The sequence below is a fragment of the Sarcophilus harrisii genome, chromosome 6, assembly GCF_902635505.1.
Source record: "Sarcophilus harrisii chromosome 6, mSarHar1.11, whole genome shotgun sequence".
Taxonomy (NCBI): domain Eukaryota; kingdom Metazoa; phylum Chordata; class Mammalia; order Dasyuromorphia; family Dasyuridae; genus Sarcophilus; species Sarcophilus harrisii.
Window position 1 is genome coordinate 191699977 of NC_045431.1, and position 13424 is coordinate 191713400.

Here is a 13424-nt window from a genome sequence, read left to right on the forward strand (position 1 = left end):
AACTATTTCAATACAGCCGTAGTCCTTTGTGATCCTATGTGTTTATTTTATGCATTTAAAAATTATTTGGACATAGGGTCCATAGGCTTTACCAGAAGGCCAAAAGAATCCATAACCACAAAAGGTTGAGAACTCCTGCTCTAATTCAACATCTTCATTTTAGAGAAAAGGAAATGAAGGACTTCATGATATTCAGCCATTTACTGTAAGAAGTGAGGACTTCAGGACTCCTAAGATGAGATTTAGTATTCTTTCAACTATAAGATAGGTGGATCTTTGGCTTTGTTGGTAACAGGAAAACTTAGGATGAGAATGATGGAGAGTTTCTAAGATAGGACTTTGACCTTATACTGCTTTTGTCTTCCCTGGTTTTTTTGAAACCATATAATAGTGCTTTGAAAAGTTAATCAGGGGCAGCAAGTGACACAGTGGATAGAGCTCAGAGGACCGGATCAAATCGGGCCTCAGATACTTAACACTTCCTAGCTGTGTGACTCTGGGCAAGTCACTTAACCCCAATTGCCTCAGGAGAAAAAAAAGTAGTAGTGAATACCTGTACTATCTAATCTCATAAGTTTGTGATGAGGATCAATTGAAGGTAATGTACAGAAAGTACTTTAATAAAAAAAAAATGTATCATAAGTGTATAAACCAGATCTAATTATTACTACTCAATAGACCTTTATTAAAGATTTTTCCATCAGAATATAAGCTCCTTGAAGGCAGGAACTTTCTTTGTATCCCCAGTGCTAAGCACAGAGGCACATAGTAGGTGTTGTTTAACTGTTGATTTGATTTGCAAATCCTCATGCTAGGCCTTGAGAGATGAAAAATGATCTCAGCCCTTTACCTCTAGAAGTTTAGAGTTTGACAGGGGCAAATACTCCACATGCAAAGATCAGAACAAAAATGGAGCACATTGATGTAAGAGATCCACAGTAAGTGATCCAGGAAAACCTGAGGAAAGAAGTGACTAGTTAAGAGGAGGGGGTAGATTTCGGGGTAGGCTTCATGGAGGAGGCAGCACTTGAGATTAGCTTTATAAGAAGAGAAGGTGGAGATGAGGGCATGGCTGGCAAGGAAAATAGTCTGAGTGCATAGAGGTAAAAGATGTCTTGTAGTAACTAAAGTGGAAACATGTTTAATATGATTGTACATGTATATCTATATCAGATTGCCATCTTGGGTAGGGGGGAAATTGGAAATTAAAACCTTTTAAAAATAAATGTTGAAAATAATCTTTAAAAAAAAATTGAACTGGTTGCTACTACTATCATTCACTTCACAGGTCTATGAGTATCTACTACCCTGGGGCTTTTTAATAGAGCTTGTCCACTCATTCTTGTTTGTGACCAGTTGTTGGACATACTGAGAAGCTATTTTGTTTTGCACTGCATTATCTGGTAGTCTGCTCTCCTATTCTTTTAAATAGCTTTTTATTTACAAGATATATGCATGAGTAATTTTTCAGCATTGACAACTGCAAAACCTTCTGTTCCAACTTTTCCCTTCTTTCCCACCACCTCCTCCCCCAGATGGCAAGTAGACCAATACATGTTAAATATGTTAAAGTATATGTTAAATACATTATATGTATACATATTTATACAATTATTTTGCTGCACAAAAAAAATTGGACTTAGAAATAAGGTAAAATTAACTTGAGAAGGACATCAAAAATGCAGGTGGACAAAAATAGAGGAATTGGGAATTCTATGTAGTGGTTCACACTGATTTCCCAGAATTCTTTCGCTGGGTATACCCGATTCTCTTCATCACTGAACAATTGGAACTGGTTTGAATCATCTTATTGTTGACGAGAGCCGCGGCCATCATTTCACTCAGCATCAGTTCATCCAAGTCTCTCCAGGCCTTTGTGAAATCATCCTACTGGTCATTTCTTACAGAACAATAATATTCCATAACATTCATATACCACAATTTATTCAGCCATTCTCCAATGGATGGGCATCCACTCAGTTTCCAGTTTCTAGCCACTATAAAGAAGGCTGCCACAAACATTTTTGCACATACAGGTCCCTTTCCCTTCTTTAACATCTCTTTGGGATATACGCCCAGTAGTAACACTGCTGGACCAAAGGGTATGCACAGTTTGATAACTTTTTGCTGCTCTCCTATTTTCTATGAACTTCTGGATGAGGTTTCTAAAAAAATTTTAATTTTAGTGATATATTATTTTTCCAATTATAAGATAGTTTTCAACATTCATTTTTATAAGATTTTTGAGTTCCAGTTTTTTTTCTCTCTCTTCCTTCTTTATACCCCCTCTTCAAAGATAGTAAACTGATATAATTTTAGCTATATATGTATAACATTTCCCATAAGAGTCTTGTTGGGAAAGAAAAATAAGAACAAAAAGGAAAAACCACGAGAAAACAACAGCAAATGTGAAAATAGTGTGCTTCAATCCACATTCAGTCTCTATAGTTTTTTCTCTGGATGCAAATGGCATTTTTTTTAATAACTTTTTATTGACAGAATCTATGCCAGGGTAGTTTTTTTACAACATTATCCCTTGCACTCACTTCTGTTACGATTTTTCCCCTCCCTCCCTCCGCCCTCTCCCCAAAGATGGCAAGCAGTCCTATACATGTTAAATAGATTGCAGTGGATCTTGGATATAATATATGTGTGCAGAACCGAACAGTTTTCTTGTTGCTCAAGGAGAATTGGATTTAGAAGGTATAAATAACCTGGGAAGAAGAACAAAAATGCAAGCAGTTTACATTCATTTCCTAGTGTTCTTTCTTTGGGTGTAGCTGCTTCTGTCCATCCTTGATCAATTGAAACTCAGTTGGATCTTGTCTTTGTTGAAGAAATCCACTTCCATCAGGATACATCCTCATACAGTATCGCTGTTGAGGTATATAATAATTTCCTGGTTCTGCTCATTTCGCTCAGCATCAGTTCATGCAAGTCTCGCCAATCCTCTCTGTATTCGTCCTGTTGGTCATTTCTTACAGAACAATAATATTCCATAACATTCATATACCACAATTTACTCAACCATTCTCCAGTTGATGGTCATCCATTCATTTTTCAGCTTCTGGCCACTACAAACAGGGCTGCCACAAACATTTTGGCACATACAGGTCCCTTTCCCTTTTTTAGTATCTCTTTGGGGTATAAGCCCAGTAGAGACACTGCTGGATCAAAGGGTATGCACAGTTTGATAACTTTTTGGGCATAGTTCCAAATTGCTCTCCAGAATGGCTGGATGTATTCACAGTTCCACCAACAATGTATCAGTGTCCCTGTTTTCCCACATTCCCTCCAACATTCTGCATTATCTTTCCCTGTCATTCTGGCCAATCTGGCAGGTGTATAGTGGTATCTCAGAGTTGTCTTAATTTGCATTTCTCTGATCAATAGTGATTTTGGAACACTCTTTCATATGAGTAGTAATAGTTTTAATTTCTTCATCTGAAAATTATCTGTTCATATCCTTTGACCATTTATCAATTGGAGAATGGCTTGATTTCTTATAAATTAGAGTCAATTCTCTATATATTTTGGAAATGAGTCCTTTATCAGAACCTTTGACTGTAAAAATGTTTTCCCAGTTTATTGTTTCCCTTCTAATCTTGCCTGCATTAGTTTTGTTTGTACAAAAACTTTTCAATTTGATATAGTCAAAATTTTCAATTTTGTAGTCAATAGTGATCTCTAGTTCTTCTTTGGTCATAAATTCCTTCCTCTTCCACAGGTCTGAGAGGTAAACTATCCTATGCTCTTCCAATTTATTTATGATCTCATTCTTTATGCCTAGATCATGAACCCATTTTGACCTTATCTTGGTGTACGGTGTTAAGTGTGGGTCAATGCCTAGTTTCTGCCATACTAATTTCCAATTTTCCCAGCAATTTTTGTCAAATAATGCATTCTTATCCCAAAAGCTGGGGTCTTTGGGTTTGTCAAACATACAAATGGCATTTTTGTCCAAAGTCTATTGGAATTGCCTTGGATCACTAAATTGCTGAGAAGGGTTAAATCTTATCACATAGCCTATCATCATACAATGTTGCTATTACTATATACAGTGTTTTTCTGATTCTGCTCACTTTACTCAGCATTAGTTCATGAAATCTTTCCAAATTTTTCTGAAATCATCCTGTTCATCATTTCTTACAGAACAACTTTTTCAACCATACCCCAATTGATGGACATCCCCTTAATTTCCAATTTCTTGTCACCACAAAATGAGTTGCTACAAACATTTTTTGCACATGTGGGTCCTTTTCCTTCTTTATGATATTTGGGATATAGACTTCTGAATGATTTTTTTTATCTAGTTCTGAGGTAGAAGAAATCACTTATTATAGTATCTCATTGGAATTCTTGGTCATTATTCAATCTGGTGCAATTTTTAGGTATTTGCTAAAGTAGATATAAGGGAATTGGAATGCCTGCCTCCATTCAGGCAATCTTCTTGGCTGGAAGTCCCAAAATGATTTTCCTAAATCACAGGTCTTACCATCACTCTGGTAGAGAATGAGAAGAGAGGTCTTACCTCCCCATACTGTAATGACTTCCTATTTACAGCGGTCCTCAAACTACAGCTGGTAGGCCAGATGCAGCAGCTGAGGAAAATTATCCCCCTCACCCAGGGCTATGAAGTTTCTTTATTTAAAGGCCCACAAAACAAAGTTTTTGTTTTTACTGTAGTCCGGCCCCTCAACAGTCTGAGGGACAGTGAACTGGCCCCCATTTAAAAAGTTTGAGGACCTATTATTTCAATTATATATTTCTTCATTTGGCATTCAAAGTGCTGCATAATCTGGTCTTTTCCTCTTCCATAGTCTTCTTAGATATTACTCTTCTGCATGCCATCTGTGGATGCCACATTAGCCTGCTTGTTCCTTCTTGCACATGATGCTCTATCTCCTACCTCTGTACCTTTTCATTGACTGTTTCTGTCACACCTAGCCCTGTACTTAGAATGCTGTTCTTCTGCCACAGCAGAATCCCAGATTTTCTTCAAGAACCATCCTAAGTACCACCTTCTTCACAAAGGATTTTCTTTGTCTCCCCAAATACTTCATATGGGCCTTGTGTATACTTATATACTTACCTGTTGTTTCCCCTATTAGAATGTTGGCTTCTCAAGGGCATGGGCTATTTCACTTTTATCTACCCAGCATGGCATGTTGCTTGATACAAAGTAAAAACCTAAGTGTTTATTGATTGATTTCATGGAGAGTGGAAGAAAAATAGTATTTTATATTCTGGAAACAGCTAGTAATCTCTCTGGATATGATATAGAATATTTGAAGATGAATAGTGTAGTATAGTTGATTTCAGATTATAGAAAGCCTTAATACTAATCTACAGAGTTTGCATTTTATTCTAGAGGAAAGGAGCAGGCAATGAATTATTGAACAGGGAAATGGTTTGGACATATCTTTTTACATAAGTAAGATTATCTTGGCAATATGATATACCTTGACAGTGTTACTCTCCTTCATCAATAGTATGATGATTAACCAAAGTAACTTTCTTGGGGTCTCTTAAACACAACCTCCCATCTTCCATTTCTGGCATTTGCACAGTCTGCTGTTCCTAGAATTCAGTTCTTCCCCATCTGCACCTCTTTAAAATACCTAATTTTCTCCAAAATTCAGCTCAAGAGCCATCTTCAACATGAAACCTTTCTTTATCCTTTCAGGTTCTAATGCCCACTCATCGTTGTTTCCATTCCTCACCAAAAAATATGAAGGGGAGGGGAGAGGAGAGAGAGAGAAAGAAAATTATGTTTCTTTTGTATTCTAGATATATATTTATATTGTCTCCCTCTGATAAGATGTAAATTTTTATCTTTATAATTCCAGTACCTTAGGTTCCCAGAGACCCAAGTATAGGATTCGAGAGGGCATAGCTGGGTAGCAGTTCATTTAAAAATACCATGGGGTTTTAGCATATTGCAAGTTTAATATGAATTAACAGTTTGACATGGCAACCAAAAAAACAAAGTTGACCTTAAAATATATCAATACAAGCACATCGTGTAAAGCAGTAGAAATGGTAGTCCTATTATCTTCTGGTTTGACCAGACGTATCAGCAACATTATGTCCGATTCTGGGTAACACATTTTAACATGGACTATTGGTGAGTTTAGTACATGTCTAAGGAGGTAGAAAGGATTTGGATATTAGCAAATGGGAATGGATTGAAAGAACTATGTTTATCTTGAAGAAGATTCCAGGGGGTCCAGGGACAGAATGTTTCATTACAGCCATCTTCAAATATTGGAGATTGTTACATAGAAGAAGAATCAGACTGTTCTGCTGAGCCCCAGAGAAAAGAGGTGGGAGCAATAAAGGCTGCAAGAAAGCACAGGCTTCATTCACCTTACTATAGAGAAGAGCTATCCAGTAGTGAAGGCCCTGCCTGATGAGGGATTTATTTCCCTAACACTGGAGGTCTTTAAGAAGAGGCTGGTCCTCTAACCCATCAGGAGTGTCACAGACTCTTTCTCCCCACCCACTTCCACATACTCTTTAAGGGAGGAAAAACTCAAGGTTTGTATTTGGAGAACAGTCTTAATCTATTAATCTACTTTTTGTAGTGTTGCATCTAACACAAACGAATGGAATGAACTGAGCTGTTGGCACTGAGACAATGCTGGCAGTGTTCCAGACTAGTTGTGTAACCCTTTTAGTCTCTATTTCAGAATTGGTCCCTGAGAGCACCCCCTCAGAGGCAGAGCTGGAGCACATCAAATTCTGGGACTGGGTCGCTGGACTGGTGTGCTTGTCATGTAAAACCTATTGTCATTTTAGCCCATAGTATTCTCTTATCAGATTTAAAGGCCTCAAAAAGAGCTTTTCTTCTTTTGATTTTCTGGGTTTTGTGTGGATTTGCTGCCTCCTTGTGTCTATCTAAAAAACATCTGTGTTTTCTTCCTAGAAGTAATAGTGATTAAGTTTAGTTTAATGGTGCATTATTTTTAAAGCTGATCTTGCAGTTACATTCCTGATTTTCAGTAATTAGCAATGTTCTCCCAGGATATAAGTCTGAAATAAGTGCCACCACCCTAACCCTTTACCTCTCCATTGGCACAATCTTTCACCCTCCTGAGCTGTGCAGCATATTGAGAACCTCAAGCTCTTCTTTTGTGTCCATTTCTTACAAGTTACAGCCTTTACCTTTTATTGTCCTTGTTTTAGCAAAGAAGATATTAAAAGGCAGGTCCTCATTTAACACCCAAGCTCCTATTTTTCTTTCTGATACATCATAAAATCTACAAAATATTAATCTCTTTAAGGTTTTCAGAGTACTTTGTATGCCTTATTTTGTGAGATCCTTACAACAACCTTGTATAGTAAGTAGTCTAGGTATTACCCCCATTTTACATAGGAGGAAGCTGAAGCTCAGAGATATTAAATGACTTGCCTTTAATAGTATTACCAGTAAGTAGCAAAGGAAATAATTGAACCCAGGTCATTCAACTCCAGGTCTATTACTTTTTCCACCATACTATACATTGCCTTTCTATTTCTAGAACAACAGACCAAGAAATTACTTTAGAATTTGGAATATCAGAGTTTGGAGGGAGAGGGTCCCAACTCTTTCATTCAACAGAAGGAGAAACAGGAATGGTATAGACTTGGACAAGTCATCTATTCCACAGGACCCAGATATGTGTCTGTTCTAAGTGAAGTTCACTAGGTGAATGTAAAGTGTAAAAGGAAGTTTCGGGAGAACTTTTTATTTGAGTTCAGAAAAAAGGGTGTGAGAGAGAGGATTCTGAGAAGATAGACGAGTAGGTTGGTAAATTTCAAGCTCTCCAGATTCCCCCCACAAATAGAACAAAATTGCGCTCAGGGCAAACATAGACTGGTGAAAAATCTAGATGACTTGGGGCAGGCTGAAATGCAAACAACCTCGGGGCTGGCTCTGCAAAAACACCAAGTGGGGACCTCTGGGACTAACTGAGTGGGGCTGAAGCTTCAGCAGGAACCACAGAGACTTTGACCTTCTGGACTGTTTGTGGAGTTGGGGTTTGAGTCTGGGAAGACTGAGTGAACCTTGACTGATTAGGAACTCCAGGCCCAGCTGTGCTGCTGAGATGCAAGGAACTAACACCTGGTGAGTGCAGAAGCAGTGGGCTGGGGTGCTGCTGGCTGTGGGCACTTGCAGGAGGTGGAGCTTTTAGTTTTGGGTTCCTGAGAACTAAAGAGGAGCTTGAGGTACCATCTTCCCACCCCTGGATTAGAAGTGCTTAACACTAATACCTCTTATATTAAAAAAAAATGAACCGACAAAGAAGAAAGAGCCCCATCATGAAATATATTAAGGGAACAGGAAAGAACGAGTTTCATCTTCAGAGGAAGACACTTTAGTAAAAGAAAAGAAAAAAAAAGTTCTACCCCAAAGAGTAATGTGAAATGGCTCTCTGCCCACAGGGAATTTATACAAGAATTCAAGAAAGAATTTAAAAATCAAATGAGAGACATTGAGGAAAAACTAAAACTAGAAATAAATAAAAACTACCCAAGAAAAACAAGATTATGAAAAGAAAGTTAACTAAGTAGAAAAGGAGATACAGTATTAAAGATGAAAATAATTCTTTGAAAATTAGAATTGGGCAAGGGGAAGCCAGTGAAGCAATGAGAAACCAAGAAATAACAAAACATAAAGAATGAGAAAATAGAACAGAATGTGAAACATCTTCTGAAGAAAAATGACAGATCTGGAGAATAGATCAAGAGAAAATATAAGAATAATTAGACTGCCAAAAAGTTCTGACCAAAAAGAGAGAACCTTGATACAATAATGCAGAAAAGAAAATTGTATTGTAGTGATAGAACATGAGATGAAAGTAGGAGTAAGAAAAATCTACCTATCACCACCTCAAATCCTTTGTGGAAAATATACAGGAATATTATTGCCAAATTAAAAACCCCAGATCAAAGAGAAAACTTTTCAAGAAACAAAATAAATTCAAACACACTGGAGCTACAATTAGAACCGTACAAGACATCAGCAGCTACAGTAAAGACTGCAGATCCTGGAATCATATCTGTTGAAAATCAAAAGAGGTAGGCCTGTAGCCAAAAATATATGCAGCAAAATTATCTATAATTTTGAATGAGAAAAAATGGACATGCAACAAACTTGCAGATGTTCAGGACTTTCTATCAACCAAACCCAAACTTAACAGAAAATTTAACATTTAAAAGCTAGTGTGAAAGATCAATTTTAAGGTACTTAACATGGACAAGTTATTGTCCATGTCCTGGGGGGGCGGTTCTGTATGTTTAAGATATCAACAGTAGGGTAGCTCAAAAGAAAGATTGGCAGAGTTAAGATAAAAATAGTAATCATGTTATATAAATGAGGTACAGAGGAAGAATAAACACAAAGGCATTAGAGAGGGGGAAGAGGGCTTGTAGTTCTGAAAACCTACTCACATTGGGAATGGGTTCAATAGGCAACACTACATATATACCATGAAGGGTATAGCACCTTCCAAAATCTATGAAGAAATAAGGGGAATGGGTGGAGGAGGTTAAGCAATAGCATGGCAAGTTATGAAGCAGAATTGAATTAAAGAGGCAGGAAGGATAGGAAAGACATGTGTATGTATGTATATATATACATATATATGTATATATAAATATATCTTAACTGTAGCTTGTTTGGAGGTGGTGAGGGGATGAAGGGGGGGAAGAATAAAGAAGGTGAACAGCAGAGGACCGAAGAACAATTTACAAGGAAGTAATGAAAAAAATGGACTTTCATGAATATAATTTCACACACACACACACACACATGTATGTACACATATACATAGACACACATATTTTCTTGATCTGGTAATTTGTTGTTATATATTTTAAATCCTGCTGGGCACGTGACAATGTTTTCTTTTGTTTTGCTTTATTTTGTTTTATATTTCTTTTCTCTTTTACTCTTTTTTGAAATAATTTTTTTAAAAAAGAAAAAGTTGAAAGATCAAATTAGTGTGATGAAAAAATAATTGGTAAAATGAGAAAATCAAGGAATCGTAATATTATAAAATTGAAAAGGACCCCAGAAATCATCTAGTTCCTGAGCAAGAAACCCTTACTATGACATATACATAACAATTGACTGACTGGGTTCTGCTTGAAATTTTACAGTCTTGAGCAAAATCACCGTCTCTTAGATGAGCCAGTTTTTCTACTCTTCGGCAGCTCCAGCGGTTAGAAGATTCTTCTCATATTCAACAAAAATCTATCTCTTCAACTTAACCTGATATTTCTAGTTCTGAGTAAGAATTAAGAGCTAGAAAGAATGTCAGAGATCATATAAACTAAACTAATTTTACAGGAAAAAAAAAAATCTGAGGCCCAGGGAGGTTGCTTGACTTGCCCAGAGTCTCATAGGTAATAAGTGGCTGAAACAAAATTTCCATTCTGCTTAGGCCAATTTTTTAAATAGTATTTTATTTTCAAATTACATGCAAAGATAATTTTCGACATTTACCTTTTCAAAACCTTTCGTCCTATATTTTTCCCCCTCCCTTTCCCCTGCCCTCTGCCCTAGACAAGTAATCCAGTATATCTTAAATGTGTGCAAATCTTCTATACATATTTCCATATTTAGTATCCTATAACAAGAAAAATCAAATCAAAAAGGAAAAAAAAGTAAGCCAACAACAACAACAAAAGTGAAAATAATATATTGTGGTCCGCATTCAGTCCCCAGAGTCCTCTCTGGATCCATATGGCTCTCTTTAGGCCAATTTTTTCAGCAATTAAGGTATAGGTATTAATGAAGTCAATGTGCATAGGCTTTGATCCCCATCCAGGCAAGTAACTTTGTACAAAGAAAGCTTTTTTCTCAAGCCACAAGTCCCTCCTCATGTTACAAACCTATGCTTTTTGGCACAAGGAGAATTAGGTTAGAATGGTTCCATGTAGCTCTGACTCCTCTCCAGAAAAGACAATATCAAGTTGCATTAATATTGACAAGAAGCAGAGTGTTATCTGAGGATTCAGTGAATCTACCAACATACTATGTATTCTTTAAGAATAAATAACAATAAATGCTAGCCTTCAAACTATTTAAATTCTTTAAAAAAAAAAAAAACCCACACACAAAATACCAGGTTTACTTTTGCTTTTAAAATAAAAAAAAATCTTTAAATAGGGTCAGAAGTGAATGTTGTGCTTTTCTTTGGCCTTGTCAGCCACAATAGCTGTTAAGATCTACCGATGACTCTGGGTGCAGCTGGGAGACCAGAGCCTTTGTGTTGGTTTATAGGTTTCAGATAATTTTTGGCTTAATAGATTAAGAAAGTTAAAAGTGCAATTTGCTTTGTAAAAATTAATCTTTGAGTGATTTGTGATCTTTTTTTCATATATACTAAATATTGTTACCGCTTACTTCAATAATCACTCATTGTTCTTTTAAGGGATCTTTTCCATATTGTGATTTTTCATACTTACTATTAACAGCATTACAGTTTATTTACTTTTCAAAAATTTGTTTTTCTCAAAATGTTTTTTCTTTCATCTAAGTTATTACTAGCCATTCTGTTGAAAATAGAATTGGAAAGTCACAATTAGAATTCTCTTTCCAGTTTGTTTTTTTTCCCTAGAAAAGGTTGTGTCACCTTGTGGTAGGTCAGGAACTTGCCCTTTCCAAAGCTTCTCTTTACTTGGCCCTATGTGCTTCCTTAACAAGTGGAGCAGTAAAATGGCCACCTTTTCCTTGGGAAAGTGGAGGGAAGAGCGACGACCCCTTCTGTAAGCAGTGGTACTTGTACGGAGTCTTGGTGGAGTCAGGGAAGAGCTGCACTAAATGACCTAAGAGTCTGTGATTCTGATTCTGAATGATTCAGGACAAAGTTAACAACTCAATGCTTTCTTTCCTCTAGTTGTTTCCTCTCGTTGCTGCTTGTGGCCGCTGTGGTTTGGAAGATCAAGCAAAGCTGTTGGGCTTCAAGGCGGAGAGAGGTAAGCCAGGGTCATTCAGCAGATCATTCCTTAAAGAACAAGGAGACTTTTTTGCTCTTTGCTTTCATCTCTTTGTGATAAATGATACATGCGTATGAGTTCATTAAAAAGGCATGCAGCATTTTCTTTCCCAATATCGTATGACCCAACAGGGTTTTTATTTTGAGCTACAAGGGAAAGTCCCAAGTGCAGCCTGAGGAATGAAGTTTTAATTTGTTCGGAGGGAAGATGTATTGTTGGTGTTGCTTTTTGGAGAAAAAGAGCTTTAATTTTCTTTGGTGGAGGAGGGAAGAAATAAATGTTTTGACAATAAAATAAAATTTATTTTAAAATTAGTTTACAAATCAGTTATATATGTATTGTAAAATATAATCCTTTAACTATCTTGCATAGGATTATCATGAAGAAAACTCACTGTAAACCTTAAAATTTTCTGTAGATAAATTGTTTCTTCTACCTCTCCCACTTTTACCATCCTCTCTTAGTCCTCTCCTCCTTTCCTCTTTCCTTTTCTTTCCCTTCCCTCTTCCTCCCCTTTTTTTCCATCTCCCTTCCTACCTCTCTTCTTTTTCTCTCCTTTGCCTTTATTTTTCCTTTTCTTCTCTTCTTCTCTTTTCTCCCTTCTTTTCTTCATCATCTTCCTCTATGTTTCCCTCATCATTTTTTGTTTCTCCTTCCTCCTCATTCTCAACAGAACTTGGCAATAGGATATGTTTTCTGGATTCTGATCTCATTGAGAAGCTTTGAGTTATAATGGATGGAGAACTGGCCTAGGTCAGGAAGAATTAGGTTGAATTATGTCTTTGACATAGCCTGATTATGTGACCCTTGACAAAATATTTGACACCTTCCAAGCAATTCTCTAAGACTAAGTTATACAATTGCCAACCTGTCTTGGGTAAAGGGGCTTTCTTCATTCAGGATTCCCTGTACTAATGAAGTTAGTTTTTCTTCATCTTCTTTTATTCAGGAACATTAAAGTTAGAAAATTCTTCCTGATATATAACTGGCAATTTTCCTTACATCAGCTTAAGTCCCTGTCTTCTGTCCTCTGAACATCTGTTCTTTAGCATCCATTTGTACAGCAGTATATATGTGGCCTCAGTGCTCATCTCATACAGCTTTATGACCCTAGTTAAAAGCTGTCTCTCAGGTCTATTTTTCAACCTGAATGAGATGAAGTTCTTCTCTTGGATTGGATCCTCTTTAGACCAATGAAGTGCATTATTGTTTTATTCTTCAATTTGTCCTTCAAGAAAAAATGAATTTTTACCTTCACTTTATGAAATCTTTTCTTTAAAAACATTCAACAGAACTAAGCTTTGAAATGAATAAATTTTGGAAACTTGTCCTCTGTATTGTTTCTAACAAAGAAAATCAAAAAGTTTTTTCTGAGATATTATACCAGAAAGCACTGAGAAACACTAGTTACCATAATGTTTGGTGAAAGAGAAAGG

General features: G+C 36.6%; 1 protein-coding gene across 1 annotated transcript in view; it reads left to right on the forward strand.

Annotated features, from left to right (window-relative positions):
* ATRN (attractin) overlaps positions 1-13424 on the forward strand; it is a 222722-nt gene that overhangs the window by 180898 nt on the left and 28400 nt on the right. The window contains exon 27 of the mRNA XM_031943544.1: positions 11889-11967. Within this exon, the coding sequence (XP_031799404.1) occupies positions 11889-11967 (79 nt within the window). The remainder of the gene's footprint in view (positions 1-11888; positions 11968-13424) is intronic.